General features: G+C 46.6%; 1 protein-coding gene across 1 annotated transcript in view; it reads left to right on the top strand.

The window, feature by feature from the left end:
* The window catches only part of ANO2 (anoctamin 2), a 342,394-nt gene that overhangs the window by 288,089 nt on the left and 28,486 nt on the right, over window positions 1–25,819 (top strand). Inside the window, exons 19-20 of the mRNA XM_042247625.1 lie at window positions 22–122; window positions 12,650–12,795. Coding sequence (XP_042103559.1) covers window positions 22–122; window positions 12,650–12,795 — 247 coding nt within the window. The remainder of the gene's footprint in view (window positions 1–21; window positions 123–12,649; window positions 12,796–25,819) is intronic.

The raw sequence follows: 25,819 nt of genomic DNA on the forward strand, positions 1-25,819 counted from the left end.
TTGCGTCTTCTCATCCTGCAGTGCGCCCCTGGGGGCTGCCTCATGGAGCTGTGCATCCAACTCAGCATCATCATGTTGGGAAAGCAGCTGATCCAGAACAACATCTTTGAGATCGGAGTCCCGTGAGTAGTGAGCTCTGCTCACCCTTCTCCTGACTGCCAGGGCCGAGCCTGGCAGAGTCAGACTTCCAGAAAGATCTCAGGGCCTCTGCTCTTCTCAGATAGGGTGGCTGCTCACTCCACTGTCCGTGCATGCTCAGTCGCTCTGTTGCGTCCAACTTCTTTACAAGCCCATGGACTGTAGCCCCGCCAGTCTCCTCTGTCCATGGGATTTCCCAGGCAAGAGTACTGGAGCGGATTGCCATTTTTCACTCCAGGGGATCTTCGTGACCCAAGGTTAGAACCCATGTCTCTTGCGTCTCCTGCATTGGCAGGTGGATTCTTTACCACTGAGTCGCCTAGGAAGCACTCCTCTATCCATTCTCCAATAGCTTCCCCGTGACGTAGTATCCCTCCTACATGTTTTGTTTGCCAGTCTGATTCTGATTTGGGATGTTGGAAGCTCAGCAGGATTAAGCACTTGCTTCCCTGATGACTCAGTGGTAAAGAATCTGCCTGCAATGCAGGAGACATGGATTCAATTCCTGGATTGGAAAGATCCCCTGGAAAAGGAAACCCATTCCAGAATCCCATGGACAGAGGAGCCTGACTGGCTACAGTCCATGGGATCGTAAAGAGTTGAACATGACTGAGCGACTAAACAACAACAATTAGTATCCATAACAGTGACGGAGCTGAGAGTCACATATCTCTGACTTCAAAGTGCATCATGCTTTTAATGCTGTATCCTCCCAGTGAGAAAGTAAAAGAGCCTTTCAGTATGGTAGATGGTACTTCCTGGTGGTCCAGTGATTAAAACTCTATGCTTCCACTGCAGGAGGCTCAGATTCAATCCCTGGTTGGGGAACTGAGTTCACCCAAATTAAAAAGAACTATAGTAGATGGGTGAATATGAAAGATTGAACCCCAATGTAATGATTTAGAAAAAATCTCTAAGGAACTGTGGCACACATGTTCTTAAGAGGGGGAAGGATGCATAGCTGGTGAAACTCAGGCTGGATTTTCCTTTGGATTCTCTCTCTTCCCCTCCTACACGGTTTTATACAGATTTCATACAAGTCCTTCTTTCGTTAGGTTTTGCATTGAGATAGTCATGAAAATAAACACAGACACACAGCCCCTGGATGTAACAGGTGAAGACCTACCTTCAGGCGGAGAAAATGTGGCTCTCTCTGCTTTTTGTTTTTATGGCTATTTGCTTTTTTTTTTTTTTTTTTGTCATAAAGAAATCTCTTTCAGGGGATATTTTCAGCTAGCCTGGCATCAGAGAGCCAGGGAATGACAGAGAAAATTGGGGTAACTCTTATAGGCTGAGCCAATACTGTTTAGGAGGACTGGACAGACAGTTTGTACCAGACTTGGAGTTCTTTGCAAACCTGCAAGATTTTATCCATTCTGGGATGCATTCGCCAGACAGTCCCCATAAGGTTAAGTGAAGATACCGCTACTTGCTCTGTCTCCCTCTTTGATAGTTACTCTGCATATTATTTGAATGGTTCTGAGAAGTCCTGCAGTAAAGAAACTGGTTTAATCCCTTTCTTTCCAGCTATATTTGTTCATGTCATTGAGCTGGGGTCTCAGTGGCAGACCTTGGAGTCCACTCTGACTAGTATAAGCAGCAAAAGAATTTGAGAACAATATGAACAGAATATGATTTGAGGGATAGAGAGCCAGGCTCTGAGCTACAGGACCAGGAACAACACTGTCCACACTGCAGGAGGGCTTGCAGGGAATGCTACTGCCTCCGTCTCTCAGCTCAGATGGCTCAGAGTGAAAAATGAGAATTGGATATCACAGAGCTAAACCCACAAAAACTACAGTCTGAGCCTTCCCAGCTGTCTTCATCAGCTTGAGTTGCTGTAACAAAATAACACTGACTGGGTGGCTTAGTGCAGACATTTATTTCTCAGAGTCCTGGAGGCCATGAAGTTCAAGATTAAGGTGCCTGCAAGTTTGGTTCTGATGAGGACTGCCACCCCATGTAAGCTCATGTGACCCATTCTCTGTATGTGTATGGAGAGAAAGAGAGCTCTGGCACCTTCTTCTTAGAATATAAGGGCACTAATCCCATCACGGGGCCCCACCCTCATGGCCTAATCTAAAGTAAGTGAAAGTGTTAGTTGCTGTTAGACGTACCTGTCTCTCTGTGATCTCATGGACTGCAGTCCACCAGGCTCCTCTGTCCATGGGATTCTCCAGACAAGAATACTGGAGTAACCGTTCCATTCTCCAGGGGATCTTCCTGACCCAGGTCTCCTGCACTTCAGGCAGATTCTTCACTGCCTGAGCCACCAGGGAAGCTCCATCTAAACTGAATTAACTCTCAAAGGCCCCACCTCCTAATACCATCACATTGCCAGTTATGACTTCATCATATGGATTCTGGAGGGGACACAGTCAGTCTGTAACACAAGCCTCTTGGTTTAACCTATACACAAAATGTTTGAGACTTCCCTGGTGGTCCAATGGCTGGGACTCCATGCTTCCAATGCAGGGGGCCTGGCTTTGATCCCTGGTCAGAGAACTAGATCTTGCATGCTGCAACTAAAACCCAGCGCAGCCAAATAAATATTTTAAAAAGAAGATCTACGGTCTTAAAAAAAAATTTGTATGCAATAAAAATATATATGCAATGGTCCTTATCTTCTCAGAGATGAGTGTTTTTAGTTTGGGAGGCAGAATAGACTGTGTGTGACTGGGTGTTCTCTCTGTGGTTTGTCAGAATTTAGACAAGTGAAGGCCAGGCATTTCAGAGCCGTCAAGGAAGGCTTCATAAGCAGGCAACTGTGTCTATGTCTTGAAAGAAGGCTGTCACTGTCATAGGTAACCAGTTGGTCTGCCATTTAAAGAAACAGTTTCCCCTGGGTGTGGATATCTTCTCTAAACAAACAACATACAGATTTATCAGAACACTTCCTAACTCGCGTGTGGCTTAAAGGAGAAGTTGTGGTGGTCCCATGATGGGACCTGGGGCACGCCAGGGTCGTGGAAGGAGCCCAGAACCTCTCTCAGTCTGCTTAAGGGTCGCTGAGGCCTAGGTTCCTTGAGCTGATTGGGACAATTAGCAAATATATATGTTCCAACTCCTTTCTCCAGGAAAAGCAATCCTATAGGAGCAGTGACGTCCTGAAAGGTTCCCAGAGGAAGCTATTCTTTGGTCTTTCTCAGAAACACAGAGAGATAAAATTATAATGGAGAAAACCAAAGTTGTCTGGAAAAAAACCCTTTTAAATGAGAATCCTGCATATTCGCTCAGAACACTTTTTGCTCAGAATGGGTCTCACCATCACCCACCATCAGTCAGGCTGTTTTCTGTCCCCACACTGGGACAGCCTCAGGGGGCACTTGGGCAGGTGATCTTTCTTGGAGGAGATGGAGGAGAATGTTGACCGGCATCTCTGTCTGCTTCAGCCAGCCTCTGGTCCTCAGTCAGGAAATCATCAGTCTTGAGAAGCTCAGCCCTCTGAAATGATGCCTGGGTCTCAGCTTTCTGATTGACAGTCATTCCGTGATAGTCATCAAGTAACGCTGGTGGGACACATGGTGTCTGTGGTCTAGGAGCTTAGCATCTCAGAGAGGACACATTTGTTATGGACCAACATCCAGGACATAGACAGACTGGAAAAAGATGTGCCCCTTTGAAGCTGTGAGACCAGCCCGTTCACCACTGCTACCCTCCAGACATCTGGGGAAAACACCTGTCTTTCCAGTACATTGGATGGAATTAGATACAGCTTGTGGGTGTGAGTTGCCCATTTTTTCTTTCCTGGGCATCTGTTCTACCACTTAGCCCATCCACTATGCATCCAGAAGTCTTTTTAGAGTGTAAGAGAGGAAAGAAATCAGGCATGTGTTTGGGCAGTGTGTTGGATGTTCCCCAACCATCAATTCCATCAGCTCCACGACAGATGAAACCTACACATGGCTGTTTTCCTTGCAGACTAGATTTTCTTCCTTATGCTTGATGCGTGTTTAATATGCCACCCTTTAATTGGTGGCATTTGCATGGCAATTCATAGAGCTGTGAGCAAGTCACTTCCTATGTCTCACTGTCCTCATCTCTTGATGCAAAGGATTTAACAATTCATAACATAATATATATTTAGTATGTTCAGTTCAGTTCAGTCGCTCAGTCGTGTCTGACTCTTTGCAACCCCATGAATCGCAGCGCGCCAGGCCTCCCTGTCCATCACCATCTCCCAGAGTTCAGTCAGACTCACGTCCATCGAGTCCGTGATGCCATCCAGCCATCTCATCCTCGGTCGTCCCCTTCTCCTCCTGCCCCCAATCCCTCCCAGCATCAGAGTCTTTTCCAATGAGTCAGCTCTTCGCATGAGGTGGCCAAAGTACTGGAGCTTCAGCTTTAGCATCATTCCTTCCAAACTATGTAATAATGTAATAATCTCTAAGGTATTGTCATTTCAGCTCTAGCATTCTATGAACCTCTCCTCTAGTCAATGAAACTGGTCACTGCTGATTCCAAGACAAGTCACTTCTATTTCAGAAGATTTTTTCCTCATTTTAGTTCTTTTTTATTATTATTATTTTCTAATTTTAGTTCTTAGTATGTTGTTGTTCAGTCCCTAAGTTGTGTCTGACTGTTTGTGACCCCATGGGCTGCAGCATACCAGGCTCCTCTTCCTTCACTATCTCCAGAATTGCTCAGATTCATGTCCATTGAGCTGGTGATGCTATCTAATCATCTTTAGTATGTTAATGGACACATTAGCCTAATCAGGTAGTTGAATTCAGCAATGTAGAGCAAAAGTTCTTCCACCAGGCCTTACAGTCTATTATCTTCAAAGTGGAAGTAAAGGTAGCTCAGTTGTGTCCGACTCTGCGACCCCAAGGACTGTAGTCTGTGGAATTCTCCAGGCCAGAATACTGGAGTGGGTAGCCTTTGCTTTCTCCAGGGGATCTTCCCAACCCAGAGATCAAATGCAGGTCTCCTGCATTGCAGGCGATTCTTTACCAGCTGAGCCACAAGGGAAGCAAAGTTCTCAGTAATTCTACAGACTGTGATTTGAATTTGTTCACCTGCAATCACCGTGATTTTGGTTAATCGGTCTTCCACGGTCCACTCAGAGCCCACTCTCAGTGGATTAGACTCATCCAACCCAAAGTTCATGCACCTGGCACTATCCTTATTTATGACGGAGTCGAGAAACATAAGGTAAGCAAGAGAAAATGGGGGTCTTTACTAGGCAAAAGAGAAGTGACAGTTGAGACTGATGATGAGGAAGGAATATTATAAATTATAAAAACTGGGTCTAATGGTCTTTAATTCTTTGATGGAGGCAGTGCATCTCTGTAGGATAGGGATTTTTGTCAACAGATCTGGTTTTAAATCTAGGCATTACAAAATACTCACTGTAAAACCTTGGGGAAGTTACTCTAGAAAGATACATGGTTATGTAAAACTATATCATGCTTATATACCCAGCTTTCTAGAAAAGAGGAATCATGGGCAACTGAGAAAGGGAGAGCCATTCTTGGGCGTTACAGACAGCCAAGGTATTCTGTCGCTGGCTTTTGTGTTTACAAGTGATGCTGTCTGAGTGTTTCAAGTCCAGGGAAGAGACCTTGTCAGGACTCAGGATGACTTTTTTCTCTTCTATTCTGGGACCAAAGGCTTGTGGCTTGTGGTGGCTCTTAGGTACCTTCAGATAACTGCCTCCAATTTTTTTTTTGTCCCTTCAGGGAGATAAATATTAATCTTAGAGGCCAGACTTGATTTTAAAAAACAAAAGCAAGTCTGAGGAGTTAAGTAGATGATCATACCGAATAAGAATATTTGGTAAAAAAAATGATTATACACATAAGATTGATCATCTTTTACATTCATTGTCTACTTCTGAAAGCAATCTTTGAGATTTATCTGAAGAAAATTTTAAGATGTTAAAGACTATTGAACTGACCTTTGTTAGTAAGCCAGGTACTTGGCTCTAACTTATCTCTCTCTCTGAGGATGCCGTGTTCTCCTTAGATTCCCTGTGTGTGCATGGGTGCACCCCTGCGTGTTGTAAAAAGCATCACCACTAAATTCTGGTGGCTTCTCAAGTCGACCAGCCCAGCAGCCTTCTTTGTTAGATTGTTTCCCAATCTTTAGTCACTGTCAGCAGCTTCTAAATTGTTTTCCATTATTTACCTAGACACAAAGAGTGGAACATGACTGAGTGACTTTCACTCACATTTACCTAAACAGCTATTTGCATATTAATTTCCTCTAAACCAATTCACTTTTTAAGTCCATCTCATTTCTGAAAATGGAAAACTAATGCTATCAGTCACCCTGAATAGCAAATAACAGTAGAAAGAAATACAATAAAAATGATCCATTATTAATCATTGATCTTAGTGTAAGATCTGCATTCTCTTTATTGAAAAGGAAGTCACGCAAGTGCTGTGGAGCTATTCATGGCATACCAGGGCTGGACTGGGGTTTTCTCCAGGCATGCAATCAGAGGGATGGGTTGAGAGCAGTAAAGGGAATAATTCTCCCAGGTCCTCTAAGGAGATGTAAGACCAAGTCTAGTGAAAGTGAAAGTGAAGTCGCTCAGTCATGTCCGACTTTTCATGATCCCATATACTGTAGCCTACCAGGCTCCTCAGTCCATGGTATTTTCCAGGCAAGAGTACTGGAGTGGGTTTCCATTTCCTTCTCCAGGGGATCTTCCCAACCCAGGGATCGAACCCGGGTCTCCCACATTGCAGGCAGACACTTTGCCATCTGAGCCACCAGGGAAGTCCAAGACCAAGTCTAGAGACCTTCCAAAAACATCCCATGAACTGCAAGTGGAACTTGTCCTTTGCTTGGGAGACACTGGCTTCGAGCAAAGTTCTTGCCTCTTAACCCCGTGGATCTCCACGAGGTTGGCACAGATACCAGGTGTGTCCATGAATACTATACACCTGCCCTTTGGGATCTCAGATAAGCATCTTCAGCTTCCAGATTTCTCCCTTGTTACCCCTAAATTTTGTAGGGGCCCCAGTCAGGGCCCCCATGAAAGGCCAGCTCTGTCTAGGCACCATCCAAACAGAAGCATGTCCCTGGAGGTGTAAAAATGAAGTGCTTTCAACGAAGGCAGCAAAACTGGGGGCAGCAGGTGATTCAAGGGCAACTCTGTAACCAGTGAGGACATGATGAGAAATGGAGCTGAAGCCGTGTGGTCTGGCCACGCAGCCCGGGCTGCCCAGGCCTGACGCGACACATGCTTTCCAGAGGGGGCCAGGTGGTTTTCAGCACAGTGGGGCTCAGAACAATGCACATTGGCAGCTCCTTCTGACGTGACTCCAGATGTGGCTGGCGGCAGGGCAGGATCCAATCCTGTGCTAGTTGTTACCTGAGTCCCCTGATGGGGACTGTCCTCATCTCCCTCATGACACACACACACACACACACACACACACACACACACACACACACACACACACACACGCACCACCTTTCCCATCTGTGTTTGTGCAGAATGGACTTTAGATACGGAAACACACCACAGTACATCCCAGCTCTTCACTAAGATTTTATCTCGAACTCATCTCCAGCATCTCATGAAGCAAATAAGAAATGGCCTTTTATCATTCATGGAGATGAATGTGTACGTGTGTGTGTCTGAAAGAGAAAGAGAGAGAGGAAAAAAAAGGGTAAATGCTATCTTTCTCAGGTGTCAGATTCTTTCCTGAGTAACGTCTGAGATGGACAGAGCAGATGGATTAATATGTCCACTATCAAAATGTCTCCTGTCTCCTATTCTTGCTGGAAGCACCAGATCACATCCCCAAACAGCTGCAACATACCCCTGGACACAGCCAGGAAGATTTTGTAAACTTTCTTCTTTTTTTGATAAATGCAATGTCTTGTATTTCAGGACATAAAACAGTTTCTCTTTAAAGCCATCACAGGAGAGGGAGGTGTGTGTTCCCCTCAGTACAGTGGAATCTGGCCGTGAATCAGAGGTTTAAGGAACAAATTTGAATCCTGTCCCATGTCAAGAAGAGGAATACACAACTCAGAGGTTGACGTGTTTCTTTTCTTGTGCCCCATCCCAGGCTCAGTTCTGCCTTCTTTCATGAGGCTTGAGGTCTGTGAAGCCAAGGGCATTGGAAGACTGCCCGGGGCCCTGATTCCTCCGGTTGGGGGCGAGGGTAGGAGGCAAGTTGTGACTAAAGGTCACCGTGGTCTCAGGGTGAGCCTGTAGGGCACACACAGGGGGAAGGCTCAGGGTTCTGGACAGGGTTTCTGAAATTTGTCATTAACAAGGGACAGAGAAAGAGCAGATGAAAAGGAGACAAGGGTAACATCAAAGGAGTTATTTTAACAAGGGAGTGCATCGTACGGTCGGAATCACCATCTGAGGCTTTCCACACGGCCCATCTGTGTATTATACAATGTGCAGGATTCCTGTTAAATCCTGCACTGGAGGGACTTCCTTTATTCATGTTTTTAATGGGGACTGGGATCTCCAGGAGGGAGGCTCCTGGGAAAGAGAGGGTTTGTAAGAACTTTGTGGACTTTGGGACCTGCCCGCAGCGCAGCACACGGCTGACCACCCTGTGTTTCTTCCATCTGCCCTCCACCTTGGCCTTGGTTGCTGTGGGGTCTCATGGTTGAGCATCTGTTCCCGTGACTCCTCTTTCCTTCTGTTTTTGCTCCTTGGAAGGTTCCTTCCCCTCCACTCCGCCCACAGACATGTTTATTGTGAGGGCTTCTATTGTTCTCTCCGTGATGGTTCTTGGGGCTCTAGCTCTAACTTCCATCTGTTTGCAGAGCTCCAGGCCACATATTGGAGAAGGACATGGCAATCCACTCCAGTACTTTTGCCTGGGAAATCCCATGGACAGAGGAGCCTAGTGGGCTATTGCCCATGGGGCTGCAAAGAGTTGGACACAACTGAGCAACTAAACAACAAGAACAAGACCACATATAGCAAAGCTTACCAGGCATCCCTACTTCATTGTCTCGTGAGACCCTCCATCTCAACACGCCCTCCCCCTCTTCTCTTGTGTCCGCCAGCTTAGCCAGCTCTGCAACAAGCCATGCACCTGGCTGAGCACTCTAGAGATCACACTTGGTCCCTCTTTCCTTCCCAGCTGCAGTTCCCCACTTGCTTAACACCATCTCTGAAGCATGTCTCCATCTCTCTGCTTCCCTTTGTGTCCATGGCAACTGTCCTAGCTTTTGCGACCCTGATCTCCCACTGGCACCGCTGCATCCATGTGGCTTACAAGGGCATCTTCATGAGCTTGGGCTACCTCTCAAGTCATCTTCCACCACTTTCTGTCTCTTACCTTACGTTCCAAACATCTTGAGCTCCTTTTAGTCCTGCAGTGAGCCATTCTCACACCGTCTGTGGCTGTTGCACAGATAATTCTCTGTGTCTAGAACACACACCTTTCCCCATCACAGCACTCTCTCTCTCCTGCTGCTTTGCTCATCTTTTGTCATTTGATTGGTTTATATATTTCTTCCTCGGGAAAAACTTGCAGGTTGGGTTGACCATCATCTCCTAAATCTCACCCTTTCTAATACTCATTACACAGGACGAGTGATGTTTGTTAAGTGTCCACTGTCCCAACTGAATTACCTCATTAAACACATCAGATGCCTTTCACTTCAGTTCAGTTCAGTTGCTCAGTCATGTCTGGCTCTTTGCGACCCCATGGACCACAGCATGCCAGGCTTCCCTGTCCGTCACCAACTCCTGGAGTCCATCCAAACCCATGTCCATTGTGTCGGTGATACCATCCAACCATCATCCTCTGTCATCCCCTTCTCCTCCTGCCCTCAATCTTTCCCAGCATCAAGGGCTTTTCAAATGAGTCAGCTCTCCGCATCAGGTGGCCAAAGTATTGGAGTTTCAGCTTCAACATCAGTCCTTCCAATGAACACCCAGAACTGATCTCCTTTAGGATGGACTGGTTGGATCTCCTTGCAGTCCAAGGGACTCTCAAGAGTCTTCTCCAACGTCACAGTTCAAAAGCATCAATTCTTTGGTGCTTAGCTTTCTTTATAGTCCAACTCTCACATCCATACATGACCGCTGGAAAAACCATAGCCTTGACTAGATGGACCTTTGTGGGCAAAGTAATGTCTCTGCTTTTTAATGTGCTGTCTAGGTTAGTCATAACTTTCCTTCCAAGGAGCAAGCGTCTTTTAATTTCATGGCTGCAGTCACCATCTGCAGTGATTTTGGAGCCCAGAAAAATAAAGTCAGCCACTGTTTCCCCATCTATTTGCCATGAAGTGATGGGACTGGATGCCGTGATCTTAGTTTTCTGAATGTTGAGCACTAAGCCAACTTTTTCACTCTCCTCTTTCACTTTGACCAAGAGGTTCTTTAGTTCTTCACTTTCTGCTGTAAGGGTGGTGTCATTAGTAAAATATTTATTTATTTGACTGATCAAGCCTTAGTTGCAGCATGTGGGATCTTTCATTGCAGCTCACAGACTCTCTAGTTGTGGTGTGTGGGGTCAGCAGTTGCAGTAAGAGGACTTAGCTGTCCTGCAGCATGTAGGGTCTTAGGTCCCCCAATAGGGATCAAACTCATCCCCTGCATTGCAAGGTGGATTCTTAACCACTGGACCACCTCAGGGAACTCCCCATCAATTATTTTTCATTTCTTATGGAAATATAAGTGATATACAATATTGAGTTAGATTCATGTATACAGCAAAGTGATTCAGCTGTGTGTAGTAGTATGGTAGCAGTTCAGAACTGAATAGGGATATATGCATGTGTTTAATTTTCCATGATTAATTATAACCATTTATTATTCTTTCCTAAAGGTTGGGTGAAGTATCTGGTTACTGGCACTTGGAGGGAAAGTCTCAGTTTGAGTTCTGGTCCTGGACCTTCCCTTCCTCCTTCCCTCTCTCCTCTTCTTTTCTTACTTTTTTCCATCTCTCTCTTCTTTATTTTTTTTTTTTCCTTCATCCTCTCCCTCTGTCTTGAATCACATCCAGGATCTCAGCTAGTTCCTAAATTCATACTGTTTGACTTTAGAATCTTTAGGCTTCCTTTTGGCTTCTCTTAATTTCTTGTGATCACAGAATTGTTGCTTGCTATCTTATTATGAAATATTTTATCTAACTATTGCATCTGTGGATCTCGACCATTCTTTATCTCCTCCTGTGATAAAGAGGAGGAGGACAATGATAGATATATTTATGGAGATCTTGGCATATAACAAGCCCTAAATTAAGCATATTACATAGATTTTCTACTTTGACCCAATGGACTGGTTAATATTTATTTCTCATCTTATAGGTGAGAAAACTAAAGCTTATGGAGTCTTCAACTTCATACCAACCCCAAGAGGCTGGGCCATTATTATCTTGTTATTATTTTAGACCAGAAACATCCTGAATGAAGTTGAATCATCTACTTGGGCTAATACTGCATGGCTTAAACAACAGGAGTATATTTTTTCACACTTCTGGGGACTCGATAGTTCAAGATAAAGACTGGCCATGTTTGGTTTCTAGTGAGGGCTTCTTCCTGGCTCTCAGGTCACTGTCTCCTCATGGTAACCCCATATGGTGGAGATAGATTAAAATTTTAGTTGTATTTATTTATTTGGCTGTGCTGGGTCTTTTCTTAGTTGCAGCACATGGGATCTTTAGATGCAGCATATGAGCTCTTAGTTGGGGTCATGAGATCTAGTTCCCCAACCAGGGATTGAACCTGCATTGGGAGCACAGAGTCTTAGCCACTGGACCACGAGGGAAGTCCCTCTCTTCCTTTTCTTACAAGGCGAACAACCCTCTAGGTGAGGACCCACCTTTATGACCCCACTGAACTTTAATGACTTCCTAAAAGCCCTGTCTTGATATACAGTCACACTGGGACTTAGAGCTTCACACATATGAATTGGGGAGTGGGGAATGGGTGCAGCTTATCCCGTGGTGGTGGTTAGACAATGTTTAGCTTGGCTTGAATGGACATAATTGAAGGCAGGAGGAGAAGGGGATGACAGAGGATGAGATGGGTGGATGGCATCACCGACTCAATGGACATGAGTTTGAGCAAGCTCCAGGAGTCGGTGATGGACAGGGAAGCCTGGCGTGCTGTAGTCCATGGGGTCACAAAACGTCGGATGTGACTGAGTGACTGAACTGACAGAATGGACATATGCTATTTGTATTATTAAGACCTGAAAATGTTTGAGCTGGTAAGAGAGCATCATTTCTAGTATTTTCTAAACCCTCCCTATTCCCCATGAAGAGGGTGGGTAGTCCACCCATTAGACAACAGGACTATCTGAGCATCTGACAGGTAGGGCCACTTCTCTGTTGCTTATCCAACAGCAGAAAGAATTCATTTTCTTTGGGTTTGAAGAAACTTGATCCTTTGTGGGGACCCTTTTATTATCCTAACAGAGGGCCGCCTCAGATTGTCTCCTTGGTGTTCCTCTCTCTTGTCCTTAGATCAGAGTGGCTTCGATGTCAAGACAGTCATTTTTCTCTTTTCTGTCTGCAGAATGCACCCTCTCCTCTAGAGGCTTCTGGTGACTGGTCCCTTTCTTTTCCAGGAAGCTAAAGAAGCTATTTCGGAAGCTGAAAGATGAGACAGAGCCTGAAGAAGCTGACTCTGCCCATTCAAAGCATCCAGAGCAGTGGGACCTAGACTACAGCTTGGAACCGTACACTGGACTGACACCAGAGTATATGGAAATGAGTAAGATCCTATGGATTTTCCTTCTGCTGGAGGTGGGTTCAGATAAGGAGTCCAGGGTGGAGGGGAGGATTAGGAAAATCCCCAGGGCAGCGTCTACTCCTTCAAAGGCTTCATGGCTACCCTACGTCACCTTCAGGGCCACGTGGAAGCTAAGGAGGAAGGGGCAGAAGGAGCCTTGAGCTGAAGCACCTCATCACCCATTTGATACTCACATGGAGCCCTCTTCTCTTTGCATCTCCTCTCCTCATCTGTCATGTGAGAAGCTTTGTCTCTAGGTTTCTTTCCATGGTTTCTATCATGAGAGGCAATTGAGAAGTCTGCAATTTAAGAATGGACTTTCCATTAAAGAAGAGTAAGGTAGTCACCTGACATCTGGGACAAGGATTTTCCATCTTGACAAGGAGAATAGAGGAGAGTCCCTCCCTCTGATCAGGCAGGGCTCAAAACATGTGAACTTGTCTCTAAAAGTGATGAGGATGTTTTGGGTAGGCGGTGAGAGGGGGATTTCCAGTTAGAATCTCTGACTGCCCTCGGATGAGCCTTGAGAGCGGGAGTGTGTGTAGCACAGGCTGGTAGATGCGGTCATCTCAGATGTGGTTGGGGAGACATGCATTCTCCATCTTGAGCAGTGTCCCAGCTTGGACCAGCTGCCTTCCAATGCTTGGCCACTTGTGAATAATCCTGATCTCTCACTGGGGTGGATATTTGAGAAGCCTGTTTCTAAGACTTGGAACGAATGAATTAAAAACAGAGGACCAAGAGGGCAGATGTACCATCTAAATATTGACTCAATCTAGAGTGTGTGGAGGAGCATCAGCGAGATCCCACGACAGAATCACTCAGTACTTTCGATCAATAGACCCTCATTGTGTTTGCATAATGGTTCCAGCCTCCTTTGGTTAATCCCTTCTCACCGGGGGCCACTCATGCCTCTGTGTATCAGGTACTTCACTTGTTATTTCTAATTGATATTTATCCTGTCTTTTCATAGTGTGTATGTGTGTGTGTTTGTGTGTGTGTGTGTGTGTGTGTGCATGCGCACATGCATATATATGTGTGTTAAGGGTACAGCAGTGGATAAGGTCTAGGTCAGATGGCTAACAACATTCTGTTCTAGCCCTGGGGTCTCTAAACAGATGTGTTAGCTGCTCAGTCATGTCCAATTCACTGTGACCCCATGGACTGCAGCCCACCAGGCTCCTCTGTCCATGGGATTCTTCAGGCTAGAATACTGGAGTGGGTTGCCATTTCCTTCTCCTGGAGATCTTCCCCACCCAGGGATTGAACCTGGGTCTCCTGTATTGCATTCTTTACCATGTGAGCCACCAGGGAAGCCCAGGGTCTCTTAAAATTCCGGGCAAATCCTGAGCTTTGTCATCTAAATAAACTGGCCAAAGAAGATCTAAATAAACTTGCCGAAGAAGAAACAGTCATTAGGCCTGCCTAGGAGCAATAGACACAGAAACTATCAAGATCCAGTTTGTGTAAACACATGGCCCCCTGCTGCTTTTCACGTCTCACCAAGTTCTACCTCTCATCCCTCTCCAACATTGAACCAGGCATTAACACAGACACAGCCGTTTGGATTTCAGATGTCCTTGTGTGTCTGCTGTCCTCTCGGGAAGAAATTGTTGCCAGATTGAGGCTTCTATTGGGGGAGAGGCTTGCTCCTTACTCCAGAACCTCTGTAACTCTGTCTTTAAACCTCCACCTTCCAACTCAAGTGCCTCCCCTACCACCCAATTATTTGCGTAGGTATTTACATAACTGTCTGCCTATCTCTCCAGAGCTGACTATTTCAAAGCTCCCTCTCTTGAGTGATTAAGAGCAGAGAGCCTTGAGCCATACTCCCTGGGTTCAAATCCTGGCTCTGTCACCAGTTAGCTGGACAGCTTTGGGTAAATGGCTAACCCTAACCCTGAGCCTGACTCCGACCCTGACCCTCGCTCTGATTCTGACCCTGACCCCAATGTCACTGGATAGTTGTAGTCGTGAAACACTTACAAGGCACTCGGGGGAGGAGTTGTGGTGCTGGAGAAGATTCCTGAAGGTCCCTTGGACAGCAAAAAGATCAAACCAGTCACTCCTAAAGGAAATCGGCCCTGAATATTCATTGGAAAGACTAATGCTGAAGCTGAAGCTCCAATACTTTGGCCATCTGATGTGAAGATCTGACTCACTGGAAAAGACCTTGATACTAGAAAGAGGCAAAAGGAGAAGGGGGCAACAGGGGATGAGATGGTTGGATGGCATTGTCGACTCTATGGACCTGAGTTTGAGCAAACTCCAGGAGATGATGAAGGACAGGGAAGCCTGACATGCTGCAGTCCATGGGGTTGCAGAGAATCAGACATGACTGAGTGACTGAACGACGGCAGAGGGACAGGCGAGTCTGGAGACCAGGACAGTCTCTCCAACAATCCAGGTTGATACTGATTCAGCCTTGAGTGGGGGAGGAAGCCTGGACCACACAGGGGCTTCCCATGCTGAGTTCCGCAGAAACTCACTCACAGAACTCTTGAGGCCATTCTGCTAAGCTATTAGCCATTTTAGAGACATGATTATTTTATTATAAGTGAAAGGACAGTGTTTCTGACTTAGATGTCCTTCATTCCTAGAATCTCTGGGTTATCCTCTTCACCCTTTACGTGACCACTTGCCCCCAGTATGATCACAGATGAGGTCCAGGATAAACCTCACCCAGCGATGACTTCATCTAGTTGTGTAGGCTACATGCGGTTGGAGGATGTTCTGGGGTTCAGCCCTAGGCGTGCTGTGGCTGGTTACATAGCTTAATGCTTTCAAGTCAGCCAGGCCTTCTTTCCTCATCTGAGAAATAGCTTTGATGAAAATAGCACCTACTTTGTAGGATGCTTCTGAAAACTAGGAAATGAATCTGGAATAATTAAAAATCAGTGCTTGGGAAACTCCCCTGGTGGTCCAATGGCTAAGGCTTTGCATTGCCAATGCATGGGGTGTGGGTTCGACTCCTAGTTGGGGAATTAAGATCCTGCATGCCATGTGGCATGGCCAAGCAAATATAAAACAAAACAGTCCGCCATCTTGCTACACTTTCAATGAATATCAGCCACCATTGTTAGTGTCAAGAGTCCAGTTTCTTTCTCTTGAATCAAGAAATTGACTAAAAACCATCTGGAGGCCCTGGATGCAGTGAGCCCTGGAGGTTTTCCCCATCCTATCAGTGTAGGATCAGGTGTTGATTTAAAGACTGAGGGTATGAGATTCCAAGGCAAATCTAAGAATCACACTGGAAACCTGAGATATAAGCAGTCTAAGATACTTGTCCTTCCAGAGAACATGGAGGCCTTAGGGCTTTGCTTGTCAAGTCTGGCATCTCACGTGGGCTCCTTTTTGGCGTCTGTTGATCTCAAACCCACAAACTTTTGTTCCTCTAGTCATCCAAAAAATAATTGCTATTGTCTTCCTGACTTAGGAATTCAATTATCCCCTGGTGGAGCCTCCTCTAGTTTCTTAAATGCAGCCCAGGCTTTGAGGCCCTCAGGCTATTCATGTGGGTGACGAGCCACATTTCTTCTTGTCATTGATATTGTCATTACAGGAGATCTCATTTTTCTTAGTTGCAAGCTTACGATCCTGTCAAATCAAAAAGGAGGTGCACGGGTGATTGCATATTTTGGAGTAAGTGCCAGATCCTTATTTTGAAAGACCAAGAGCTGTCAGTCTCCCTTGCTCTCTAGATAAGCCCACAGAGTCATGTAAGAATTACGCCGCTGATGGAAACAAACGGGACACCTTCCCTCCCTCCACCACCAAGAGACTCGGGGATCCACACCTTGCAGCTGCATCCAAGCTGTCTCATGAAATGGCAGACTGGAACTTCAGGGTGCAGGAGGCACGTGGGTTGGTGTAGGCTACGACTTCTCCATGACTCCTTTCTGACTTTGCCTCATCTCTAGCTGGCAAGAGGGCTGCTTAGGATGATCCAGAACTATTTTTTTTTTTAATCCATGACTCCTTACCTCACTGACTTTGCTTGTTGACTGAAAAATAAAATTGCACCACCCAGATGGTACTAGTGGTAAAGAACCCACCTGCCAATGCAGGAGACATAAGAGATACGAGTTCAATCCCTGGGCTGGAAAGATCCCCTGGAGGAGGGCATGACAACCCACTCCAGTATTCTTGCCTGGAGAATCCCATGGACAGAGGAGCCTGGCGGGCTACGATCCATGGGGTTGCAAAGAGTTGGACATGACTTAAGTGACTGTACATACACATGCAAAAGTTGAGAATTATGTTTTATTTGGCAGACATGCTAAGGACTTAAGCCTAGGAGACAGGCTCTCGGATAGTTGAGAAAGACTATTCCAAAGAGGTAAAGGAGGAGCCAGAATACATATTTTTGTAAAAAAACAAAAATGGTAATTATAACATCAAAAGATTACTGTTAATTAAAGAACAACCAGACATCTCAAATTAATAAATTTAGCACTTTCTATGTCTGGGAAGGAAAGCTATGACAAACCTAGGCAGTGTATTAAAAAGTAGAGACATCACTTTGCCAACAAAGGTCTGTATAGTCCATGCTATGGTTTTTCTGGTAGCCATGTATGGATGTGAGAGTTGGACCATAAAGAAGGCTGAGTGCCGAAGAATTGGTGCTTTCAAACTGTGGTGCTGGGGAAGACTCTTGAGAGTTCCTTGGACAGCAAGGAGATCAACCCAGTCAATCCTAAAGGAAATCAAACCTGAATATTCATGGGAAGGACTGATGCTGAAGCCAAAACGCCAATACTTTGGCTACCTGATGCGAAGAGCCAACTCATTGGAAAAGACTCTGATGCTGGAAAAGACTGAAGGCAGAAGGAGAAGAGGGCAACAGAGGAGATGGTTAGACAGCATCACCAAGTCAATGGACATGACTTTGAGCCAACTCTGGGAGACAGCGGAAGACAAAGGAGCCTGACGTGCTGCAGTCCATGAGGTGGCAAAGAGCTGGACACAACTTAGTGACTGAACAATAAAAACAAAATGTCTGGGAAGATGCCAGAGTCTGGGGTCATTGAAATCATCTCTTTGATATACACCTTAGCTACCTGGGGCCAGGACCCTGTTTTCTCCATCCTGAATCCATTCAGGCTGCACAGTCAGGGTGGCTGCAGTGGCAGATGGCTTGATGGCTCTAACATCTTTTGTTGGCTGACTGGCAGGTGAATTTGTTGGTCCGCAGTCTCTATTAAGAATTTTGGATTGCCTTTTAAGTCTTCAGTGTTTCCTCTTTGAACAATAGCAGGTACATCCTAATTACTTTGTTTTCTACTAATTCTTCCCCTTTCCCTTCTCAGCTTTTAAAACATTTATTGATTTTAATTGGAAGATAATTACTTTATAATATTGTGATGGTTTTTGTCATACATCAACATGAATCAGCCATAGGCTTACAGGTGTCCCCCTTCTCAGCTTTTAAAATAGATTTTTAAAAACACAATGTATGGAGAGAATGACATAGAAACATATACCCTACCATATGTAACGTAAATAGCCAGTGGCGATTTGCTGTGTGATTCAGGGAACTCAAACTGGGGCTCTGTAACAACTTAGGGGGATGGGAAGGGGTGGGAGGTGGGAGGGAGGTTCAAGAGGGAGGGGACATAGGTAAACCTAGGGCTGATTCAGCTGATGTTTGGCAGAAATCAACATAATATTGTAGAGCAATCATCCTTCAATTAAAAATGAATTAATTATAAAATAAAAATGAAAAAAATATGATCCAGAGTGTGTTATCTTTTCTACCTAGAATCCTTCAACATTAGTGACTAGCCCCCTTTCCGATAAAGTTCAGATGCCCTGGTGCAGCATCCAGGGGTATCCACATGTGCTCATCTGGTGGGTTTAAATCGGCATGTGCTCCCCTCTGTGCCACAGCAGGTTCTTGCTGAGCTGTTCAGGCTCAAATGCATCTCCTAGAGGCATTGCTCAGCTCTCCCATCCTCAGTTCCTCTCTCCTCCTGTACCTGCTGTGGCACAGGAGGAAATGGGAGCACTCTAAGGGAGGGACAGTGAGTCCTTGTCCTCTCTTGTGGCAACCTCAGCCCAGTTCCTGGAACACACGAAGGATTCTATAAACTACTTCTGGAATGAATGGCCCTCTGACTCTCTTTCCTTCCACAGCAGGGAAACAGAGGCCTCCCTGCTCTTTATCCTGTGGTATTTGGACTGGCCTCCCTTTTCACATTGGAGATACACACAGGTACACACACACACACACACACACACACACACACACACGGGCTTCCCTGGTGACTTAGTGGTAAAGAATTCACCTGCCAATGCAGGAGTCACAGGAGACACAGGTTTAATTGCTGGGTTGGGAAAATCCCCTGGAGGAGGGCATGGCAACCCGCTCCAGTATTCCTGCCTGGAAAATTCTAAGGGCAGAGGAGCCTGACCGGCTGCAGCGCATGGGGCTGTAAAAAGTCAGATACAGCTGAAGCGACTTAGCACGCACGCCCTTGAGGCCAGGAAGAGACTCCATCCAGGGGAAACACTTCTGAGCCCTTCTGCTGGGAGACTTGGTCCTGAGACTGTTCTGGGCTCTCTCCCCACCCTCCAGGCATCTCTGTGCAGTCACACCTGCTCTGTCTCTGCACTCCCTTCTGGTGGAGCTAGTCTTTGTAGCATCTCTGGAGGCTGCTCCCTCCATTCAGTTCAGCCTCTTTGCACCCAGACACGGTGCTTCCCCAGCTACACCCTCAGCACCGTCTTTCACAAAGGCCAGCATCTCCCTGCCACTCTCTGGATTCTTTCTAAGGTCGTGTTGGTCTTATCATCCATTGTTCAGAAACCTCCAGGTCTCCCACATCCTGAGCAAGGCCTCAAGGAGACATCTTTTCACTGTGTTTACCCTTAGATTCTTGTCCACACTCGGTGCGACCACAGTGAACACCGCCATCTCCCCACCCTCAGCCCACACATCACTTTTTGTGCCGGACTGTATGTGCTGTCCTTGCCCTGGAATGCCCTGTGCCTTCTTGCTCCCATGGCAGTCAACACGTGTTCCATGTCACCTCCTCCTAGAAAGGTCCCTGCCCTCCCACCTGCCCTCCCCTCCCCAACACAGTACTTTAGCTCCCCTTCCCCACAGTTTCAGACAAGCTGCCTCCTAAGACAGCCGTGGCTGTTGGCAACTAATTTCAGGGCCTTGCATGGGCTCTGAGAACCTACCGGATAAGTCTGCAGAGGGGTGGCTGAATACATTGAGGGTATCATTTATCTCGCTTTTTCTGATCCAGGCTGTAACAATCTCATTTCGAGTAGTGCTGGCATCAACTCTCATTTATGATCAGGCTGGTAATCCAGCAAGTGGGTTATCAAGAGCAGTGGTTATCCTTCTTTCTCTTTCTTCGCCTCCTCCTCCTATAGTTCCCCCTGCCCCTCCCCTTCATAGCCGCCTTCTCCCCTCCCCCATGGGCTCCTTTCCAGGGAGCAAGTCAGGAAAGAGGAGAAGGTGTAATGCGAGCCCATCTACGCTGCTCACAGGTAGCAGCACTGCGAAAGAGCTTGGTGGGAGAGAAGATGCAAGTTTACATGTCAGAACCTTGTTGGAGGCACTGGTCTCTGCCTTGGGCTTCCGTGGTGGCTTAGGCGGTAAAGAATCTGGCTTCAAGGCGGGAGACAGGGATTTAGTCCCTGGGTCAGGAAGATCCCCTGGAGAAGGGAATGGCAACTTGCTCCAATACTCTTGCCTGGAGAATTCCATGGATGGAGAAGCCTGGTGGGCTACAGTCCATGGGGTTGCTAAGAATCAGGCATGACTGAGCGGCTAACAGCGACTCTATGACAGGACTCACACCACGACCTCCGCCTTCTCCGCACTCTGTCTCAAAGCCCTTTGCTCTTCAGATGGTCACTGTAGGGTCAGGGAGCAGCAGCTCTCCTTCCCACCTTCCCAGAGGTTTTGAGGGAAAATCTGGCTGCCTGCATCCAGCAAGGTGACCTTGGACATGTCACAGCATCTTTCTGAGCCTTGTTTGCTCCTCGACATCAGAGGGATTCGACCAGATAATGAGTTTTCCCTTGCAGAGGTGCAACCCCCTGGCCTGTGGTCCTAATCAGTTGTGTAATGTGTCATCAGTAGCGTGCTACTACTAATATGTTTTTTTAAAACATAAGGTAAACAGGACCAGTGTCACCCTCGGCTTCTCATGCTTCTAGATTTGGTCTGAGTGAGAGAGGAGGGAGGTTTCTGCACAAAACCTCACTACCCCAGTGGAGCTGGGTGATGTGCAGAATAGTCTTTCATTGAATGTCATGATGAGAGTTAAGCCTTCCAAGCCATGTCACCCCCAGGGTAACTTACCTGCGTGAGGTCACTCCATGGTCCTTTATCTGTACCAGGTAACCCTACTGGGGTCTCTTACCTGGGCCAGGTCACCTCCAGGGTCCCTTACCTGGACTAGATCATCCCCAGGGCCCCTTACCTGGTCCAGGTCACCCCAGGGCCCCTTATCTGGACCAGAGTCATCCCAAGGTCCCCTCCAGTGCTGACATCCTGGTCCATTCATACCAGTTGGACAGTACATCTCAAAACCAAGAGGCCCAGAGAGTGCTCCAGGTGGCTTCAGGTCACCTTGAAGACCCATTAGTGAAACTGAGGCTAGAGCCTATCTCCAGACCATCCCACAGGAGAGTCCCATTAGGATCTGTGGCATCTGGTGCAGTGGGGGCGGGGAACAGAGTGGGTTTCCCCTTTCCTTCCTGATGGGCTAGACCTCCCCAATCCCAGAAAGACCCTTGACTTGGGCTTTGAACAGAAAGGAGAGCCGTGAAACCAAAGCTGCCCACTGCTTCTGGCGCGGCCTGATGCAGTGATCCCTGGCCCCGCTCTCAGCTGTCAGCTTCCTCCCCCAGTGATCCCTGGGACCACCCATGCCGACAGGAAGCACGCTGAGCCCACTCGGGGCCTGCTGGTTGTAATGGCGAGGCAGGTCATCATCTAGGGAGGCTGCTGCGAGAGATGTATTATATTTGTATTTTTTTCTAAATAGAGCTGGAACTGTGGCCCAGAAGGCCTGGGGGAGGGGCCTCGAGGTGAAGGGGAAGCCGGGAGTCTGGGGGCACGGGCTCGGAATTGGTGGTGGGGATGGGCTGGCTCCAGACAAAGAAACCCGAGAGCGAGGGATTAGGCTGCAGAAACCTGTGAGGGGAGCAGCGGGCTTTCCAGGGAATCTCCAATATCAAACCCTTTTCCTGAAGAGCTTACTAGAAAGGACTTCAAGGTAAATCCCCCCTCCCCGGCTCAGAGCTGAGGTTAGAATGCTGGGGCCAGGAGCAGCCGTGACATTAATCATCAGCGTCCACAACCCGTCCCCAATCCCGGCGTGGGCTTCGAAGCTCCTTGGCCGCACACCCCTCCCAGCCCAGTTGTGGGGTTTTCCTCAGGGCCCTGACGAGAGAGGAAATCCTTTCTTTGCTTTCAGAGCGGCGAGCGAAAGTCTCTGGACACTTGCAGCCCTCGACTTCGACAGCATGGAAATTTGGCATAAAAACATAGACTGGAATTTAATCCTCCAAGAGGAGTTTGGGGACACTTTCCAAAAGAACCTCTTGATAAAGTCTTACCACCATTTTATCAAACAAATTGTTGCTGTTGTTTTGCCGCTAAGTCACGTCTGATTCTTTCCGACCCTGTGGACTATAGCCAGCCAGGCTCCTCTGTCCTGGGATTGTAAGTGACACAGCTGAAGGGCAATGGCCTAGCTTCATGTTATTCACTAAGTTGTGATGTGAGCTTCTTGAGGGAGAGACTTGTGTCTTAGTCACCAGGACCTGGCATACAGTAGGTACTCAATAAATGTCTGAAGATGAAGGAAGAAGAATAAAGAATGAAAAAGATGATCCTTTCTTGAGGAGCTTGAAGACAAGGTGACAGCTGGATTCTACAGACATCACCATTTTCCTTTTTTAAAAGTCTTTATTGAATTTGTTACAATATAGCTCCTGATGTTTATATCCTGATTTTGGGGCCTGTGAGGCATGTGGGATCTTAGCTGCACCCCCTGCATTGGAAGGCGGAGTCTTAACCACTGGACCACTAGGGAAGTTCCCAGCATCACCATTTTTCAAAGCTGTCCAGACACCCTGGCTATATTGATTTAGCTGGAACAGTCTGCCTCTTCCCCTCCCCTCAGGGGCCAAGATGACCTATTTTGAGGTGCTTTTAATTAAGAGATGCATGCATGCATTCTTAGTTGCTCAGTCATATCCGACTCTTTGCCACCCTTTGGACTGTAGGCTCCCAGACTCCTCTGTCCATGAGATTTTTCAGGTAGGAATACTGGAGTGGGTTGCCGTTTCCTCCTCCAAGGGATCTTCGTGACCCAGGGATCGAACTTAGGTCTCTTTCATCCCCTGCACTGCGGGCAGATTCTTTACCTGCTGAGCCACCAAGGAAGCGCATTCTTATCATTGTGCATACTAAGTTACTTCAGTCATGTCTGACTCTTTGTGCCCCCATAGTCTGTAGCCTACTAGGCTCTTCCGTCCATGGGGTTTTCCAGGCAAGAATACTGGAGTAGGTTGCCATTTCATCCTACAGAAGATCTTCCTTACCCAGGGATCAGATCTGAGTCTTCTACAGAGCAGCCAGATTCTTTACCTGCTGAGCTACCAGTGAGTGATAGTTGCTCAGTCATGCCTGACTCTTTGCAACCCCATGCCAGGCTCTTCTGTCTATGGAATTCTCCAGGCGAGATTACTGGAGTGGGTTGCCATTTCTTTCTACCAGGGAGCTACCAGGAAAGTCCTTAATTAGGGGAATCCTATCCCCTTAAGGGCAGGTCTTATCCAGCAATACAAGTGGATTGACTTGTAAAATTATCTGGATAGGCCAGGCAAAATATCCCATGTAATAGTCAACTCCTGATATGATTATGCTTCATAACAAATATCCCAGAGTCTCAGTGACTTGCAAATGTGGCAGAGAATAAAGAACAATGGAAAGAGCTGGCTCCAAGCATCACAGAGTAGTCCGCTGTGGAAATGATCAAGAAAACGTGGCCACTTATAAAGTGTGGAAGGGAATGAGGCTTCAGAGAGAGCAATGACTTAGGTGGCATCCAAGATTCTTTCCAACAGTCGTATTGTTTGGTCATGGATAGTAGGGACCACACTGGGTAATTTCCAGGTTTTCAAGAGAGGCTGATGCAGAAAACAAGTCCCAAGGCTGCCTTAGCTGTAAGTGATGAGCATTTCCAGAATATCTGTCCAACATCAGTGCTGAAGCCTGAATATTTTGTCACACAACCCCAAGTGTGTGCACTGCAAAGCAGTGGCTCTGAGAACCAGGAAATTCCTTTCCTGGAGCCATCCTGTTTATACAAACTGAGTCATCCCACTGGAAAATCAGGTACCTGCCATCTTCTCCAAATGCCGTTTGAACACAGTTCAGGCAGCATCCAGGGTCTCATTGCGGTATTTCTGGGAAGGAGGGTGAGTCACAGGTCATGTCTCTCCTTGACTTTTGAAGCATACGTTGCTCGTCATTGTCTGCGCTCGGAGCCCCTTTCCCCACAAAGGCTTAAGAGAAAAGGCAAGGGTGTATTTGGATACCATGCCTGGAAGGCTCCTGGCATAGAGGAGATGCCCAGTTATGCTTGAGAAGTGAATGAGGGAGGGAGGGAGTGAATGGAGGCAGTATTTTATGTTAAGATACTGAGAACTCGCTTGTGTTCCCATTTCTCTTCTTGCTGTCAGCCAAGCTAAGAGTGCACTCGCAGCCCAGTTGTGGGTCCTTAGAGGTTGTGTATTTGTGTCTCCCTCCTTTGTCTGGTCCTTATTTCCTTTTCTCCAAAACTCCATACACTTACATTTGTGTTCTTTTCATTGACTTTGCCCTCACACTCTAAGAAGATGTAAGGACAAAGGGATAAAGCAAATAAAAATCCTCAGGGATTTGTTGCTTGGGAATTTCTCTCAAGCTTTACTATTTTCATTGCTTTTCCACCTCACTGACTGCATCACCCCTGCCTGGATGGGTAGATGGGAAGATAGATGATGGATAAATGGATGGGGGAGTGGAGGAAGGACACATGGGTGACTGGCCTTCACTTCCCACTTTGGAGATGAAAAAAGTAAACAAGAGCAAGTCAGCCAAGCTTTTCATTTGTTTACTCAAGAAACATTGGCTGGAAATTCACCAAGTGGTTCTCTGAAAATCAGAAGTGAATTGATAGAGCTCGGAAATTCAATGCTCTCCAATTTTAAGAAGCTGATGTAAGATTTTTTTTAGGTGCCACGAATGCTTGGCAGATGGAGCAATGGCACAGAAAATGTCAAGTTCAGCTGCAGCGTGCCCCCTACAGAAGACACGCATATGCGGTGAAGACACCCTGGGAAGGGAAAACACCTGTATAGACTGATCGGGATGCTGGTGATCATAAAAGTTCATTCTCTGACAAAAAGATTAGAAATCAGATTGGAGAAGCTCCCCCAAAGGAAACCTAAGATGCTTGAGAGTGACCGAGGTGGGGGTGCAGGGGGAGGAATGCTGTAACTTTAGGGTTGAATATTTACATTTCTGTTCAGTGAAAGGACCCTGAACTCCGTTGGCATCAGAAACTATCTTTGTTTCCCAGCTTCATCAGTTTCTAGGTGTGTGGCCTTGGGAAAATTATTTCACCTCTTTGGGTCTGTTTTCTCACTTGTACAGTGGAGATAATAATACTTAATACCAGAGATTATTTTATGAACAGGAGAGCAAGCTGCCTGCATATGGTGGGTGTTTAGGAATTGTTGATTGAAGCTCCATGACCTCTGAGGGTCTGGAGTTTTTCCTCATAGAAGATAGGAGAAATGGAAAGATTTTTCCAGAAGACCAGTCTCCAGGCCTTTAGGCCCCCTGTGGCTGAGAACCAAATTTTCCTGCCTTTTTCTGTGGCCATCAGTGGAGTTCACATCTGAAGACTCCCACAGCCCTAAGCTCTATTTCCAGGGTAGCCAAGAGGGATGCTTATGGACTGGTCTGTATCCACCATCAACCTGA

Source organism: Ovis aries, chromosome 3 (genome assembly GCF_016772045.2).
Source record: "Ovis aries strain OAR_USU_Benz2616 breed Rambouillet chromosome 3, ARS-UI_Ramb_v3.0, whole genome shotgun sequence".
Lineage (NCBI taxonomy): Eukaryota > Metazoa > Chordata > Mammalia > Artiodactyla > Bovidae > Ovis > Ovis aries.